This window comes from Limulus polyphemus, unplaced genomic scaffold (genome assembly GCF_000517525.1).
Source record: "Limulus polyphemus unplaced genomic scaffold, Limulus_polyphemus-2.1.2 Scaffold517, whole genome shotgun sequence".
Classification (NCBI taxonomy): Eukaryota; Metazoa; Arthropoda; class Merostomata; order Xiphosura; family Limulidae; genus Limulus; species Limulus polyphemus.
The window spans coordinates 89,620-109,365 of NW_013666127.1; the positions used below are offsets into that span (position 1 = coordinate 89,620).

The 19,746-nt window shown below is 31.2% G+C and overlaps 1 protein-coding gene across 6 annotated transcripts in view; it reads left to right on the forward strand.

Moving 5' to 3' along the window:
- Positions 1-19,746, forward strand: part of LOC106458794 — an 82,906-nt gene that overhangs the window by 43,268 nt on the left and 19,892 nt on the right. For all 6 annotated transcript variants that reach the window (XR_002610442.1, XM_022385138.1, XM_022385134.1 and 3 more), the window contains 5 exons: positions 7,238-7,397; positions 10,013-10,212; positions 13,891-14,078; positions 15,386-15,448; positions 19,052-19,142. Coding sequence is in view for 5 of the 6 variants with exons in the window: in XM_022385138.1 (XP_022240846.1) it covers positions 7,238-7,397; positions 10,013-10,212; positions 13,891-14,078; positions 15,386-15,448; positions 19,052-19,142 (702 nt within the window). In the remaining variant the exon portion in view is untranslated. The remainder of the gene's footprint in view (positions 1-7,237; positions 7,398-10,012; positions 10,213-13,890; positions 14,079-15,385; positions 15,449-19,051; positions 19,143-19,746) is intronic.

Consider the following 19,746-nt stretch of genomic DNA (forward strand, 5'->3'; position numbering starts at 1 on the left):
TTCTTCTTCTTCTTCTTTTTTTATTTTCTGTCTAACTCTCTGACACCAATTTGTTAGTCTCTGTTCGTTTGTTAATTTTCCGTAGAAATTCTTTCTGAGAAACTTCAGCGATACAAGTCCTTTCTTAAATAAAATTTGTTACGTCTCCGTTTGTTAATTGATTTTCCGTAACTTCGTACCGACGAAACTTAAGCGACACAAGTCTTTACTTAATAAAACTGGTTTATTCTTTCCAAATATAACTTAACCGATACACTCAACAATCGCGCTAAACAAACGCTATAGCAACGAACGTCAATAATACTCCGACCACAGATCAATTACTCACTATCTCTCTACTCACACATTACATTCCCCTCTTTTATATACCAGCGTACTCTATTTCTAGTAATTACTAGACCATTTGCCAAGATACGGGATAGTTCTAGAAACAAGAGAGCGTGAGAATTGTCACGTGATCTCGATGACGCAACAATATATTTGAAACTAGTTAAACATATGTCGAACAAATTCTTTAAACTATAGATGATGATAGGCATATCATAAACACTATATAGTTCTCTTCTTGTCAAAACTCTACTTAGGCCTATTCAGTTGGTTCAGAATTTGAGTTGAGAAGCTAAACTATTTTTCTCAATTACGACTGCCAAACTATCTGTGTATAGTTCTCTTATGTTTCTTCGAGTTACCACGGTTGTATCCTATACTTCTAAAAATATTCTTTTTCATATTTAGGCCTACTTCCAATAAACGTCTTCTTTTTGTTGAAGTCCACACAGGCAGGTTTAATTACTTTAGAACTCTCTTTGATGAAATAAACTATTCTTCTTATCTCTTTCAACACTATTAGTCTCACTTTAATATATATTAATCATTAGGCCTTCCTTCTCTGTCCAAAATTTCTCATTTATGTAACTTTGTTTCTCGTTTGCTCTGTCTTTAATCTGTTTTTGCTCATTTAATACTATTTATATGTTTATTACTAAATCGTCTGCTCGCTATATATCCTGAACATGAACGAATTTCATGTGATGTTCTATAATCTCGACATCAGTGAGTTATAAACCCAATGTACAACTCTTACTGAGTTACGTTGCTAAACTTGTCATACATTTAGTTTAAAGTGATTGCTTCTAACTCTCCTGTTATGCACAAAACTAAACAATCATAAAATATTCACTCACAAAATAAATTAATAATATCTACACTAAACAGTCTTTTATATCATGACACAGTGTAATGGAGTGTCAATTATACTGCCGATTACACCAAATTTATTTAGTTGAGGATTGCAGTGGCAAGTGGAGCTCACAAGTCACTAAATCAAGGTATTTACAGTTAGAACAAAGAAACAGATTCCAAGACTAACATTGATCAAAATATAAGAGTTTTTTATTAAATTGTTCCACATCATATTCAGTAATCCAGTAATAATCAAAAATCTACTAGTTGTTAACTTTTCACAATCTTTACTGTTTACTTTTGGTTAATACCATTGATCATTACACACAAGTTACATTTTTCTATAATAAACATTAATATCCTTTGCTACTAAACTACATTAACTGAATAGAAGAGATGGCAAATTCTGTACTTGCAACAGAGCTGGGCCAGTGTACCTTTGGAGGTTGGAAACTTTCAGGTTCATAGTGGAAACTTCAATTCTGCAAACATTGAAGGACTAGAAAACAGTTACAACAACTACTGACTTTTCAGCTCCAGACACGAGTTTTTAACCCATATTTCCTTTGTATTCTGTCGACCTTCCAAATAGTATTTCTGACTACCCACAAGTAGTTCTAACACTTTATTGGTCAGTCTGTGCAAATCCTTGGGCTAGTCCAGAACCATAACCAAAACTCTCAAGTGATTGGTTACTGTTATGGTGAGTTAGCTGGTTGACTTCTTACTTGTGCTAGTACACCAGCGTCGTGTAAGGAAAATATCATCAAAGTACCACTTTTGCTTGTTAACATCAACTTTTTTGTAGACTCCACAGTACTAACGAGTTGACAGCAGTAATTAGTCACTATCAATCATTCATGCTAGTATTTTTATCAACATCTCTGTCGTAGCTTCATTTTTTATATTCCTAACTTGTGATTCACTAGCCCGTAATTTTCAATATCATTTAACCAGCCTAGCTCTTGACCTTATTTTGTAATACACTCCATTTCTTCATGTATATGTTTACTTCAAAACTCAGGAAAACATTATAACTTCTTCTTAAACACTTTTAAAATGCTAAAAAGACTGAAGCAATTGTAAAATTCCCTCAAAAATACCCAATTGCTTCACAGTGTAAGTGCTGAGATTTGAAACACACTTGATGAAAGCATGTGTGTCGAGCTGGGAAATGATAAATTTTAAATAATTCAACACATAATACACTTAAAGTTGTAATTTTTTTTTTAAGGTTGGAAAGTTGATCATTACATATGTAATAAAGATACAATTAGGAGCATTTTTTTTCATAAGGTCAATTTATTAGAAAAATCTTTTGAGAACTGAATTGAAGATTCCTCTATTCATGAACAAAAACCTTCAAACGCTGTCTCTTTATTTGATCTTTGGTTCGAATACTTAGTTTAGAAGGTGGTTTAGTTTTGAAAAGTCTTTGAACTTATTGCTGAAGTGGATGATGAATTTAGGCAATGAAGCTCAACAATGTGTTTGTCACTCACAATGGTCACATAACATTGTGTATTGATCATTTACTAGCCATAAGGTCAATCCCCATTTTTATTTTACACTAGTTCAAATAAAAAATGGAAAAGAGATCGTGATTTGTTTTCATGGCACATTTATTGATAACTTCAACCGTTTCAAATTTAATGATGCTTCAGAGTACATTCTCTGTGGTCATTAGTTTTTAAGGTTAAACTGTCAACAATACTGCACAATGACATCATCAACTTTACTGTACATAATCATAATCAGGCTGATTGTGTGCTATAATAATCAGCAGTTGGTGATTTATGATTGTGACATGATTGGTAAAACAATAATCAAATGTGTTTGCCCTAACATGCATACATTTACAAACAATGTACATGCAGTAAGGTAGATTCTCCAAACGACATACAAGTTTGCAATTTTTACTTGCCTGTTTTTGGAAAATGTTAACACAAAAGAACTTGTATGGACATCTTCCAAATGTGTGAGCCTTGATGCAGGCTTGGTGTTATATATATAAAAAGTTAAAAAAGTAGCATTCTGATTGAAAACAGTAGTCATCTTTATAAAAGTTCAAATAATCACCCTATATTTCACATTTTATATATCAAATAGTTTGAATATTGGACATTATACACCAATATCACTAAATTCTGACAATCCTGGGAGGATAATTAACATCCAAATACTTACCAAGTGTATTGGATCAGCCCTGAGCCCTATCATAAACATTTTCTTGCACTTTTATTATCTTAGACAATTGTTATTGCAACCACTGTTCTGTAAACAAGCTGATAAATCCTCTCCCCACTGTGTTTTCAGAGCCAGAATTATGATAAACTCTGTGGAATCATTAGCTTATTGCACTGTACATGCTTGCTTGTTATTAACAGTGTTCTACAGTGTTATGTAAGAAAAACTGTCTAATGGAAGAAGCAGTGTTTTATTGCTTTATGTTTGTCAGGCTTACACTTCAGCTGCTAACAGTAAAACAAACATAGGAAATATGCGTGAAAAGGTTAGGACTAGAAACTCTCAGGAGAAGTACTTTGGAACTTCATGGTAAATACTAAAAAGGATAGAACAGTCTTACAGAGAACAGTACTACTCGTTTTTGTTCATGTTTTTTGTATGGTGGTTAAGAGTTTTTTTGTTTTTTTTTAATTGACCAAATGCTTATAGAGTTAGTGAAAAAAACATTTGATATTTATTTAGGGGTTTTGAGATTATGCAAATGAAATATGCTGACTTTCAGATAAAGGAAAGTATTTCTAATCTTAAACTGAATATCACTTTGCAGTTGGAGAAGTCAATATTCCATATCAACATTCTATATATATTCATGGACAAAGTTTTAGCAAAAATACTTGATCAAATGAGTTGTAATGTTTACTAAAAGCATGAGATATTTTGTAAAGATACACAAAACATGTTATTGTATAGAAACTCTAATGGTCACTTTGGAGTCATGCGGTTGGTGTTATTCACTGAGACAGTAGTGAAAGGGTGAAAGATATACTTCTACTTTGCATCAGCTTAGTTTGCATATCCTCATCTGTTTTGACATCTATAAGTTGTTCACGTGTCAGTGAATCCATCATTTCACATGGAGCATCTAGGTAAGATCATTGAGAAAACCTTTCAAGAAGTTTCTGCAAGTTTGCCTAAGGTGTTTCATACTCTAAATACTACTCTGGAAATTTGCTCTGGATAGTTCCTTTTGGTGTGTCACTCTGAACTTCTTCGATAAGGCAGCTATTAATGATTGACAGTTATTATGGCTCTGAACTGGAAGGCTGCTTAATACTGTTAAAGCCAAACCCTTTAAATTGACAGTAAGAAGAGTAATCTTTTATTTACTATTCCACCATTTTTAAAATGAGCCTGATGTTCCTCCTATTGCATGTTCCATCATTGTCTGTTGGTTTATTGCTTGGGCACTGTTGTTTAAGTGACCAGTTAAATTCTGGAATTTGATTTGGACATGTAATGGCTGAAATAATCCATGATAGTCCTGCAGTCACAGATGACACAACAGTAATGTAACAGGTGTAGATCATATTGGTCCTCCTGTTCCATGTTTTATATTAAATGGTGTCTTAGGTTAGTATTCTTGGGCAAATGCAGAATAGAGATATGACTTGTTTTATCTCTACATTTATCAGTTTATTTTCTAAGTGTTTTGATTTATCATTGATGTTCTTTACTAACTCCTTGATCTTGTTCTTCTACTCATTCTGCACTTTATAGATGTCTTTCTGTAGTTCTTCAGTATTAATGCTGTAATCTCTCAGTATATCTCCAATATTTTTATCGATCATGTCCTACAATCAGCTTTATTTTATTTTTCTATCTCTTCTTGACATTCTTTTGATTTTTAGTAATTTTTTTGTCTTTTAATATTATGTCTGTTTCTTCTTCCTTAAATTTGTATCTCTTTATTCTTGTTCTTTACTTAATGCTATGTCTCTGTTGTTTGCTCATCTTTCCACTGTTTCACCATCTCTATTAAATATATGAACTTCTTCATACTTGTGTTGTCATTTTGAAAGTTGAAGTTTAGTCAAAGTTTTATTTTATTTTTATCAAAATAATCCCACTTCTGACTCATGTTGTAAAGTTTTTTTTATCATTTGGTGAGTTCTTTTAGATTATGTTATAAAAATAATGCCATTTCCATTTCACTTAATGATAAACAATTATCTTATTTCTTCTGTTAAGTTTGCTATGGATTATTTTCAGTGGTTGACCTAACTTCACAAACAAACTTTTCAAAAGAAACTCTGAAACTAATGTATGCCTAAGTTACTTATATACTTATTTTAAATTTTATTCACTAATTGATCAATAATAAACACAATAATTGCTCTGTTGAGCCATTGTTTTTCTCTGAAGACATATTTCCTTCTCTTTCTTACTTGTGGTTGCTGTCATTTGGTTTCATATGCGATCCATGCTTCCCTCACTCTACTCTCTTTCATCATATTTACTTGTCTACTCATACTGGACTTTTCTTTCTAAGACTTCAACTAGGTGATTATTCTTTCACATTGCATCAGATTCGTCAACTGTCTCTTTCTCTAGCATCTCATTTTGACCCACCCTTGGATGAGATCATTGTACTGAAGGCTGGCATGTGAACAAATCCCACAGTTCATCTCCCATTATCTTCATCATCTGGTTGTTTTATCTCCTGCAGGCTTTCAACTTCCTTTTGTCACTGTTCTTAATTCTACACACAGGCCAGTGATAATGGAAAGCACACAACCCATCCACCTTAATTCTACCAGTGCCCATTGTTAAGATAGGGTGTTCCACAAAACTAATAGAGGTATCCTTTTAGTATTAAAAATTACCCAGTTGTCTGATCCAGAACATACTTTCCATGGACTATCATGGGAAAAGCTGGCACCAGGGAAGTGACTTTGCACTTCTTTGTCTTGCACTTATTGGTCTTTGAATATAGGGTTTTGTGGTCACCTGTTGCACCCACTCCAGTAAAAGACTTTTCCAGCTAGCATCTGAAAGGGATCTGGACACTTTTTTTGGCTCTCCCCAATAAGTGGTGGAAATGAATGTCTATTGGAAATACTTTTTCATGTATAGAAAATGTTAATTTTTATTACTCTCTGATCTTTGACAAAAATCACTGGGTCATATACTAGCTTAAATTTGTTTGTATCATCACTCTCCTGAGATATGGGTTGTTCTCAAGTTGAGGAGTGGCACAAGGTCTTGCACAAGTGAGTATGAACTGGAGTTTATCTCTCTAGCAAATTTATTTTAAGAATGATCATTGCGATAGTTAACTTTGGATTCTGGAATATTGGATTTGGTCTGGCATAACAGTGCATTATGATCATTAATCTTGCTGTTGTCTCTTATCTAATGCAGACATTCTTCTCTCTTACTTCAATAATCAGTAGCCAAATTATACTCACGGATCAACAAAAGCTGGCTAATGGAAAAGACTGATCAGCTTAACATAGTTATTTCTGATATGAATAAATATTCTGCTTGTTTATATATTTGTATCTGCTTCTTCCTTTGCTGTTCATCTTCTGCTTATACTGCTTAACTTATCCTAATGCCTGCTATTTATCATGGATGACTTGTAATTTACAGGTAGAAGTTTAATGTACATGAATACCACAGCAGGAATTTGCAGAATGTTGACTCAGATTAGAAGTGCCTAAATTCCAGCTACTATTGGAAATGCAGGGAAAGAAAATGTCTTTGTTATAAGAATTAGTTTAATGGTTCTCAAACTCTTGTTTATTTAGGTACACCACAGTGAGACCTATACACAATGCTTCTGCTTCCTTTTTAAAATAATGCAATTTTTCTATGGACCACCTGAAAGGAGTTCACAAACTACAGATTGAGAATCACTGAATTAATTGAAAATTCTTTCATTTATAAAGTACAAAGTTTTCACCTACATTTATAAAAAAAACACTAATTGACCTCACTTCTATTAAGTACATTAAAGAAAGTTATAATGTGACATCAACACTCATAGTCCTAAGCCAATCTTAGATTCAGAATTTGCTCTTTCCAGCTGATAATGTGGAAAAGGAAGATAATAATTATTTAAGTCCTCCACTCAAGAAAAGGCTGAAAAAAGACTTGGCCAAGTGTCCTCACTGTTCAAAAGAGTTCTATAACAAAACTAGATTTTGGGACCATGTAAGACAACATACAGGAGAAAAACCTTTCAAGTGAGTTTTTTACTTTTGAGTAACTAGTCTATTCAATAATGTCTTGTTGAAATATTTTATCTGTAAAGAAGTTTTCATTAAGTAATTCAGGATTTTGCCCATGATATCAGTCAGTATGTTAATATCACAAGATCTATATATGACTCCAAAGGAAAATTCCAAATCCAGTAGTCATTCATGTGCATTTCAAAAAATATTGATATAAATTGTGTGATTTGTAAAAGATGTGACATGCTATACACTGGTCAAACAAATTGCTGCTAAGGAGCTTGTTTGCATGAACATCTCTTCTATATAAGGAACAATGACACTATGAAACCCACAGGTACATTCACTCCAATAAATTTTCACATTAAATCTCTATACTTGGACTCCAATTTGCTTTCTTCACTATACACAAAGATAATGCTTGGAAAAAACATACAATTTTCTACATTAGGCACAATTAAACCCTTTGATATGAATGAATGATTTTCATTCCTTTAACTTTTTCCACTTACCTTCCTCCCACTTCTATTTCCTCTTATCTACACTCTCTCATTAGGTTCCTAGTTTTGCTTTTTGTTCACAGTAAGTGCTCTTTTAATGTTTTAACTAGCTATGCCATTTAAAATGTTTCCTATGTCAAGTCATTTTCTTAACCAAATGTGTTGCTTTTATATGTATTCATTCATTTTTGTTTAGTAAGTCACTTCTGAAAGTTAGTCTTTTTTTGATGACTATATTGAAACCCCATTCATTGTTGTAGCTCAACAGACAATATTATTTTCTCATTGTTTGTATATCTAACCAGTTTCTTGTCTTTATTCTTATTTTACTTATTTTTTACTTTATTTCTTTTGTTATTTAATTTGATGTCATAATTATAATTTACTGTCACTTTTCATAATTTATATTTCTTCTAATGTAACTAATTAATTTTTTTACATCTCATATGTTTATTGTTCTATTTTAGTTTAAGATATGTTTCTCAAGCCTTTGAACTGTGTGTTCTTTTTCTTATACCCTATCTCTTCTAAAAACCACTTTGTTTCTCACATTCAACCTCATGAAGAGCTGTTTGTTGTTCAAACAGCTCTTTTTAATATTCGTCAATTAAGCTATTTTACTTTGTTTTTGTCATGTCAACATGCCTATTTTAAGTTATTAATTTTACATTATAGATGTACAAGCTAAAGATGGCAAGTTAAAGTTCTTATTTTAAGGTTAATCATATATGTGTCATACAAGCAACAGACAAACAAGTCATATGTTTATGATTTTGTATCTTAAGGCTTTTGATTTTGTGTTTCAGTCATAAAAGTTATGGAATAGTTAATGTAAAGAATTTAAAAGTAATTTCATTAAATAGCCTTTATTGTAGAGGGTGTAATGATAATTATTACAAATAGTCTTGATTGTTGAGTTTTTAATTATAGTTATTGTATATAGTTTTCATTGTTTAAGAATAGTTTTTAGGAATATGTTTGGTTGTTTGGGCTTTTAACATTTTATAAATGTTTTTGATTGTATAATTTTTATGAATAACTTATCATAGAAGTTTTTAGCATAGTTCTTAGAAGTTTTACAAATAATTGTGGTAAATAAACTTTCCATATGTTTTCTACCTCCTTAGTTAAAATATGATTTTTCAAATTTTCTGTGTGCTTTGAATCATTTGTGCTAGATAGAAAGTTGGTCAAGATAACCACTAAGTTTCTCTTGTCTTTTAATTAGGTCAGTTACCAGTGGCATTACATATGCTCCACATTAGGAAGGATTAGTGTAGCATGGCACATGTTATAAACAGCAACACTGTTTCTTTTTTACTGGCAAGTTAGGTAATGTCCCAAAAATTCCATGCCTCTTGTTGATAGTGAAGGTGACCTTCAGTTACATGGGCAGTGACTGCACCGTGGGATACTTTTACATTGTTTGCTCAGTCTAATACAAAAAATATAAAGTTAAAGAAAGATATAGATATAGATAGATAGATCTAAAACCATTGAAAGAAAGTTATAATACACACCAATAATGGTACTAAGAGACATTTGTCCTTTAGCAGCCACAACTGTATTTTTGAATTGTTTAGATGAAGATTGTTTTGCTATGCTTTAGCTTTTGTCCAGTCTTTCTCTTTGCTTCAGACTCAGTCAAAATTAAGAGAAATCAGATTTTGCTTCAAAACACATTATCTGGTGACCTTTTTGTTATTCTGCAATTCATACTTGAATACTCAAGAGGAGATCAGGAAAAATAGGAATATCACATAGTTATTATTCTAACCATGATAGTAGGGAATTTAAAAACAGATACTGTATATATAGTCTTGAATGCAAAGTGTTTAAGAGTGGTTATTGTATTTAGCTTTTAGTTTGAATGATTTAAATGTTTATTGTATACAGCCTTTTTTTCTTGTTATATTTCACTCTGTGTGTGTTATGAATATCACATTGTTATTTTTTTATTCTAAATGTTTTTTTATTACAGTGTATTTCTCCTTAATATTTTGAATGCTATGTCTGTTACGGTAAATGAAATTTTTGAATAGATTTTATATGTTACAAGTTACATTAATTTATGTGTTATTTTAAATGATAGATACACCAAAGTAAATTGTTCCTGTGATATTCCAGATGTTATGTATGTGAGAAATCTTTTTTCTCATCGTCCACATTGAAATCGCACATGACTCAGCACAAGGAGAAAGAATATCTTTGTAAGTTGTGTAACAACAGTCCTCGGACACGAGAACAGCTGATGACCCATATGTATCAGAAACACAGTGTACCAATGTATGAATGTCACTTTTGTAAAAAGAGATTTGGTGGAAAAAGTTTGTATATTTTGTTTTCTTTGTCATTTTAGATTTTAATTAAGGTTTGATAAGCTATTAAGGTGAGAAAAATAGTATTTCAAATCAGATAGTCTTACCTTTGAATTACTGAAAGCCTTTCCTTGTTGATTTTTGCACTTGTGCTGTAAACAAAACATAACTCTTTATGCCTTACAAAGCAAGCTTTACTTACTCATAATTCTCCACTCCCCCTGATTTTATTAGCAGAGTTTCTGGATAAAGCATAAATATTTTTCCATCCTTGAGTAGCCCCAATGACTGTTTCAATTTAACTACCTTTGTTGTTGTTCTAGTTAAAGGCTTTGTGTGGTTTTATTGCACCAGTGTCTAGTTTTTATGTCTAATGATTGTCTCTAAGACCCTTTTTATTACTTATTAGTTACTTTTGACAGTATTAAAACAAAAATGGATGAAATTGACTGCCAAAGCTTTAACTTAACTGAAATAGTGGTTGCAAAAGTAACAAAAAATGGTATAGTCGTCATAGTAATTTTTTACATCACTTACTCAAACAATTACTTTGGCTTCCCTTTCTACCATAGACATAAATAATGAACCTATGAATCATTATGGTGGGATTTTATGATCTAAAGATGTCACCCATAATAAGAATAATCAATTACACTTTTCCAAACTTCTAAGTGCCACAGTGCTTATTTCTTCCACCATCAACAAGTGGAAACTGGCTAGTGTTGGTGTTACTTTGAATGTTTAAGGGTTGGACAATGCTATCACTTCATTGAATGTACTGAACTATGGAGACGAAAATCTCTGCTAATCTCCCTTGTTCTCTTACTTAATGCTGTTGTGTCATATCTGTTGTTTCTCTGGAAATTAGTGTGTAAGGACTTCACAAAAAGTTTACATGACAAAGGCAATGTATCCTTGCTTTTCAGATACTTTTCTGAAGAGTTACTGGATCAGATGTGGAATCTTGAAGTAATGTTAATTTTGAATGAATGAGTTTCCACCAATTGTTATTATTGGATATGAATGATTTCTTCTACATGTTTTTCTTACTTTTAATTGCAGAGAAAACCTAATTCGTGGACCTCATAAATACTTGTAATGAGCAGAAGATATTTCTTATTGTGTAAATGTTGCCCCCTTCCTACTGTACAAGATATGCTCAGTGTCCAAAGTGCTGAGAGTCATGTGAACTACTGGATTAGGCTACATGTAATATCATTAGTACAGAATCCAGCAAGTTTGTTTCCTTTCCCACCTTCATCATTAAATCAATCCACTTCTTCTCAGGTTGCATCACAATATTCAACCTTGTGTTCCACATCTTGTTTTTCTGTTGTTCCTTAACACCCAACTTCTGTGTTGGTGGCAATTGAAGGTATCCACATAGATTGAAACACATAAACTGATGCCTTACCTTTAGGGTCTTTAAAACCAAACTTGAATTTTTTTCTGATGCATTTATTGCAGAAATTAGCAGTGGTTGCGTCTCAATTAGTAAATACTCTGAACATATGCAAGTAATATCTCAAGCAGCTTACAATGTATTTGTTTTGTTGATTTTATTTCTAATGATGTCCACACTTTACTCCAATCTCGGGATGGCATTGACAGTTTTTATTTTTAATTGGAATGCCCATAGGTCCCAGCTAGAGAAGTTTTTGCTTCTCTATTACTAAGGGCACCCCGACTTTCTTGAATATTGAAAATTTTTTAGCACTTTGAATGTATTCAAATTCCTACTACAAATGCTTCATTTTTAGTTGAGGGAAAAAATATATTCTCTATTGAAGATAAGTGAATTTGGTCAAAGTGCTTATTAATCATGTTTACAGGATTGTAAACAGGTATTCTATGCTGTTTGACGAAATAATTGCCATTAAGCAGTTTTTGAAATGTAAGGGATCTAACTGTTATTCCATTGTTAGTAATATTGTGAAATGCTGATAACCTCTAAAGGTTTGAAGTTTAATGTATTAAAAAAAACCAATAATATTAATATTAGCATACTTAAGACACAATATTCAAAGTATAGGAGAAAGGAGTTGGTGTTAATTCTAGGTAGAGCTTATCCACAAGTTGAAGTTTGATGTATATTTAAGCCTATCATAAGAATAAAGCATTTATTTTAAGGATGTCATAACTAAGAATAAAAAATTGTCATTTGTAAATTTACCTCTCCTATTTGTAAGTTCTACCACTGTGGCTGTTAATATGTATAAATGAGCTTATTTTTGGGAAATTGAAGAATTCACCGAACATTACACAACATGTTTTAATGAAGTGTAACATTGCTGTCACTTGTGAACACCTTATAACACTTAGTAAAGTGAAGGATGAAGAGTAGTTGAGAATTGATGAAAGTTTGGTAGTCATAAAACTGAAGTTGATATAAACCATTAAAACTCAGTGACACCTCTTCTCAAACCATAAGTTGTTATTTTCTTTTTCTTTAATGTTTACATTTAATATTTCTGTTTCTTACTTTCAAGATGATTCTTGATACTTACAGAGGATCAGGGGCAGTTCATTTTACTTCTTGTCAGTGCCAGGCATGGTCTAGTAGTTAGCGTGCTGCCTTATGGATCTAAGGGTCCATAGGTCATGTCCAACTGCTGAATAAAAATATTTGTGTCATGGTTGCATTATGAGAGGGGTGATCAAATCCCACTATTTGATTAAAGAAGTCCGTGAGTATATGATGGGTGCTGTGGAGTCTTATCAGTTCAAAGATAGGGACAGCTAGTGCAGATAGCTCTTGTGTAGTTTTACACAAGCATACGAAACAAAACAAACATTTTTATCTGAATATCAGTGTTCTGTATCTTCATCTTTTGCAATGTATGATTTAAGCATAAGGTGATCCACATGTTTAGATCGATTTTAAGTCACACATTTTAGATTAAAAGGACCTTTTTTTCTTCCCCATGTATGTCACTTGGATGGCAGTTTTAAATACTGTTTAGTTGTTTACCTCTTAAGAAGAAAGGACCACCTTTCTAAAACACTTGGGTTTAATAGAGTATTGTATTTTTGTGTTGAATTGATTTCTTGAACCTTTGTGTTTTCCTAACTTCATAAATACTGTTTACTGGCATTTTTGGTGCCTAAGTCAATCTGAAGACTCGTGAATATATTATTGAACAGAAATGTAGCATTTAAATATATCATTCATTTTTATAAATATGCTGATTTCCAATGTTTTGCCAGCTTTCATTACTCAAAACCATTTGGGATATAGCATGAAAAATACAAAACAAATTCTTATTTAAACATATTACTGAACAGAAATATATTTTTTTCAATGAATATTTTGTTTTACTTTTCATCTCATACTGAATCATTTGTCAATTTTCAATTCTTACCGAATCACTTCTTAATTTGTAACTCTTCAGCCAATGAATCGGTGGTTATTAATTTTCAACTTCTCTGTCACTGCTCATTTGATGTTTACTTTCAAATATAGATATTTTTAATTGTTTTGACTATGTTAATGGTGAAGTACTATTTGTAGTTCGAAATAGTGGAAGTAAAAATATGTATTGAAACTCTTGCTACAAGAAAATTAGTGCTGAAGTATTCTAGCTATGTTTGTATGTATGTATGTATGTGTGTGTGTGTAATAAGAGCCTAACATTCAATTTGATTTGTGAATTGGCAGATGATATGTGTTTCTGATTTTTACTTTAGGAGACCTAAGATCCCACACTAAGATGCTGCATCCTGAAAGGCTTAAGGAAACGTGGTCATGTGATGTCTGTGGAAAGATACTAAGAAGTAGAGTAGGATTTACCAAACACATGGAATTACATGATGACAAAGAATATGAATGTGAATTTTGTGGAAAGAAGTTTCAAACATCAGCTGGCCACCGTGAAGTAAGAAGTTCCCTACTTTATGATAATGTTTTTCTAGTTGTATCATCTGAATTTTAAGTAGGTTTAAAGCCTTTTATGCTCCGTGATTTTCATTATTAGCAATGATAAAGAAAGGTAAATAAAATTAGCCTTTAATGAAATAAATGTAAGAATATCAAATAATAAAGACTTGAATATTTTATCATTCAATTTTTATTTCCTATTAATTAACATTTTTCCTAAGTAAGATCTGATGTGTTTTCCTCTTGCAATGCATGAGCTGCTCATACTACTCGAATTTTTATGGGATTAAGCTAAATAATTTAAAATATGATTTGTACTGTTACAAGTGAGTAGCTTCTGGCTCTGATATTGCATCTGAATTAATAAAGAAATTAGAAAACTGCTTTTTGCATTATTACATTTAAGCTGATATCATAGAAATATCTTGTTTTGGTTATACTGTAGAGAATTTAATAACAGTTTCTATGTTTTGCTGTTATTGTAATCACAAGTTGACTAAAACATACATTGCTAGCAACTAGGTCAAATGTAGTATTGAAACTATTATTACAAGAAAAACCATAGTAAAGTTCTTAATACAAAGAAAACAGTGTAGAAGCTCTTACTGAAAAAAGTATTGAAGTTATTATTACAAGAAACATAGTACTGAAGCTTCTTCTACAATAAAAAAACTGTTACAGTTTTTGTTTTAGTGGAATACTCCTGAAAAAGCTGTAAAGCGAAGCATTGTGTGTCCAATTAAAGAAAAACAACAAGTTGGTGTTATTAGGATGTTTATTTCTAATATTAAAATGTCTTCTATATACCAATATGCACTACAGAAATTAAATAATGATTATTAAGCTCCTACTATAAGAAAAACAGTACTGAAACACCTGGATTGTTAAATCTCTTACTACAAGAACAGTAGCAATGAAGCATTTGCAAGCTCTCACTACAAGAAAATCAGTATCGCAGCTTGAACATGCAAAAATGTCATTGAAGCTGTTATTACAAGATAAGTAGCATTGAAGCTTTTATTAAAAGGAAAACAGTATTGAAGTTCCTATAAAAAAAAATTTCCTTGAAGCTGTTACTGCAAGAAAAATAGTATTAAAGCTCCTACTATAAGAAAACTAACATTGAAACTCTTACTACAACAAAAACATCACACATTTCATGTTTACTACATAAAATTTGTAAATTTAAATATCTGTGGTGTAAATCTTGTGGCATTTATAGTCTTTTCTAGTTTGTTTGAAGCTTTATTTAACTTGACAATGTCTTGAAATGTTTTGTATACACAATTTTTATTTCTTGTGTAGCACCATAAACTTCACTTAACAAAGAAAGTGGTACGAAAATATGAACGAAGATCCATAGAACAGGTAAAAATTATTCTAAATTTAATGAATGAATTGCTATGTTTAATACAACAGAGAGGTGGATAATCTGAACTGAGGCATATCTTACCAAAATTGAAAACATATTTTACATCATAAAAATTGGAAATTTTAATTGTGTCCATTGTATGTTTTTAGCATACAGTTTAATAAATTACCAATGTAGTTTTTGTTTCATAATTTTCATCCTGTATACCAAAGTAAAGAACACATTTTGTATTTCTTACATACTTTTAAACTATTTTACATTTTAAAACTTTATATCAGTCTAATTTTTGTATGTTTTATTTTCTCTGTTGGATAAAGGATTGTTATTGTTTTTTCTTTTTGTAGATAGTGTATATATATATATATATACATATAATACTGTGGTATATTCAGATCCACCAATGTTTTACAGATAAGAATTAAGTACATGCAAAAACAGACTCTGTAAATGTTATCTACTGTATTAAAATTAACAGTAAAGTAAAACAAGACAAATGAACATATATAAATGATGTGATTGTTCACAATAATTTTATGTGTTAAGTACTGACTGGTTTCTTACTCATTAGTGACCTGGCAGACTTTGCAGTTAGTGTGCTTGACTAAGAATTTGTGGATCATGCAATCAAATTCATGCATCAAACATGATTGCTCTTTAAGTCATTGGGGCATCAGAAGGTGATGGTCAATCCAACCACTATTTGGTAAAATGATAGCCCAGTGTTACCAGTGGATGATTTCAGTTGGATGCTTTGCCTATGTTGACAATTCAAAATTACAAATTGTGACATATAGCATTAGTAGCTTTGCCTTAAACAAACTTACTTGTTAGTACTCAAATTAGCTGTTGGGGTGAAGACAGAAGGTTTCCAAATATGTTCTCACAGGATAAGAACAGTACAGAAAAAGATGTAATATAACAATTTCAGGTCAGACCACAGTTCTGATGTGGTATCCCAAAATTCTTAAAATACATACATCAGTGTGTGTGTGTGTTTTTTAATAGCAAAATCACATCATGCTATCTGCTATGTCCACCAAGGGTAATCGAACCCCTGATTTTAGCATTGTAAATCTGTAGACTTACCACTGTCCCTCCAGGGGACCATACATCAAAGAATATTCCAAATAATGTATACAATGAAGATAAACCCCCATTCATACTAACTTGTACAGGTATATGTATCACCCTCTGATGAGTTTGCCCTTCTCTATGGTCTGGCACAGACACATGATCAAACTGGTACAAGCTTCCATGACATAGTTATTGCTTTATATAACCTTTATCTATGTAAAAGGATTAGTACATGTTTATGACCTATCTATGTACAGTTAATACAAATATCATAATTGCATTCAAACATTTGCATAAATGTTTTAAAAAATTATTTCAATTTTATGTATTAAATATGTATATTTTAAGGTATTTACAGAATAGTGAAATTAACAGTTATTTCATTTGTGACAATACATCATACTTTAGACTGAAAATTGCTTATTGTAGGTAATCTTTCCTGTTTTTACATTTTCGTTGAATACCAGTTGTTCTAAAAAGGTATCTTCTTTTAACCCTATAGATATGGGAGGGTCAAAGTGTTCACATACATGACACAACTTTTTTTTTCAGAATTATATTGAAGTTTTAATTAAACTACTATATTGTCAATATATGTCAGTAAGCTTAGCATCAAAACATCGTTAGAAAACTAAGTTTTTATATAATACAAATTTTAATTTCTTAATTTATAAAGGAAAATTTAAATATATTCTAAATCTTCACTTCTCTGTGTCATATGCTGTGTTTGCACTCTGAATTTTTCATTTTAGTTTTTCTTTCTTACTATTATATGAATTTTAGTGTGTATGTTATAAATGCACACTATAGATATTGACAAGCCAGAAAATAAAATTTTAATTGATAGTTTCGTTTTGAGATTACTTACTAATTATAACTATTATTTTATTACAGCTTTTAGGGTAAGGAAGAATATTTTTGAAAGAGGTACAACATTTGATCACTAGTGTGATCATTCTTAAGTGTACAAGTTTTAATGGTAAAGAAGGTTTTAGTGTTTAAATCAAATTGTTAATTTAGATATTAAATCCTTTAATGTTAAAACTTGTGTACTTGAGAGTGACTGCACCATTGATCCAAATGGCATACCTGTCTTATAAATCTTCTTCTTTAAAGTAAAAGCTATAATTTGTAATAGAATAGTAAAGTTTGAATGTCCAATCTTGTTTTTAATACTGAGGTATCACTGTATGTATCACACTCACATGGCACACTTCCCATTTCTCTTAATCTTTCAAGACATGTCTGTAATTTTTTCTTACATTGATATTGGACATGTTTATTACCAATAAAAAGATATGTTTCAGTACATAATTTGTTATATGGTTACGTCATCTTACTTGCAGTAAGTACACACTTTGCTTGGCATTCATTAGTGCAAGGGTGTGGTGGTTCAGCTCCAAGTAGCTAACAAAAGTTTATAACCTATTTATAGCTTAGTTAGAAAGCCAGTTAAGTATAGTATATTTTGGAGAATTTGTTCTAGTACTTGATATTTATCTTTTGTTCTAAAATGCATATTTGAAAGCAACATGAATTATGTTGTGGACAATTGACATAGTGTGGAAAAAGTAGTCGAGACAAAGTATGTTTTCTAATACAAATAGGCATATAGCTAGGATAAGTGCTAAATTTCTTTGTTTTTTAATCTGTGTTTATATACTAAGCTGTCCATCTGTGATATATTGGGTTTCAAGTTTTGTGAGATGATCTAAAGTCATACTGTAAAGTAATAAAACAAAAAGAAAGCTAGATGTGAAAAGTTTTGGAACTAAGGCTATTAGGATAAGTTACTAATTGTCTGTCATGATTTTGCTACAGTTAGTGTTAGTTTAGAGAAAATAAGAGGTAAAGTATAAAGTTTTAGTCCCCAAAAAATTTAAATATTCATTTAGGAGGTTCTAGAAGATATGCAGATGAAATATGAAAACTGTAAGATGAAGGATTTTTATTGGCAGCAAATTCACTTTTCACTTTGGCTGAATTTGTAAAATTACAAATATATTTTTAATAAAAATATATTGTTTAAAAGATCTGATTTTTTGTATATGAAATACTTGTAGTTTTTACTAAGAGCTTGCCAAATTTCTTGAAGACACATGTAGCACATTCAGGGCTGTAATGTTTAGTTTCATGGTTACATGGTGATTACGAGATCAGTCAAAATGACCTACTCATAAGCATAGGGTTAAATGAGTAAATATTACATGTTACTCATTAAACATCTTCCTTTATTCTCTCAAATGTTTGCTTTATAGTAATCTGCTTTATAATAGACGTGTATTAAAAATCTAAATTATTAATTTGGTAGGACTTCCTAATATACATAAACTCACTTAAAGATATTTTGGCACAGATTCCATTTTCCTTATTAAAAAAAAACAAGGTAATTTGATTCTGAAAGTTTAAACCATCGTGATAAGAATTTTCAGTTTCTTTAGATTTAGGCCTATAAAAACAAAACAGCTATTAATCCACTTAAAATTGCATGGACAAACTATTAATGTATGTGATTGTTTACATAGAAAGAAAATGATGCAAAGAAAAAAGAAACACCATCAGTGTACCCATGTTTATGGTGTCCCAAGAAGTTTTCAAGAAGACTTTTATTAGATGGTAAGGAGTATTGGAATTTATATAAATGGTTTCCTGGAAAGAATTGAAAGAAGTCTGTAAATGATATGTATATATTACTAAATATAAACCTAAACTGAGTTGTCTATTATGAAATTCTGATCTAAAGAAAGAAATATTTGTCAATTGCCAGTCCTTGTCATTATTCACTAACTTATAAAGGAGAATGTCTGTGATCATTAGACCTAAAAGCATTGAGGATATTCCATCTGTCATACATGATCCAGCTGCAAATGTCAAACTATGTAGCTGTTACAGAAGATCAGATAGGGATTAGGAGTTGAGTGCTTTGACTTACAATGTCTCAACTCCTTCTGTCTGCAGTTGGTTGTGGGAAGGTAATCACCCCTAATATTTTAACATAAAAGGCAGTTGCTAAAATGACCTTATAGTAGAAATAAATCACTCTGTTTTACATCTGTATGACTCCCAACATCCACCCTCATGCTTCACTTGCCTGTACATTTTACTATTAATTTGTGCTCATATCTGAACAGACTTTAAAAACATATACCGTATTTTTCGGTGTATAAGACGCACCCTTATTTTGAAGACAAAGTTTTGGGGAAAAGAAAACTACAGTAGC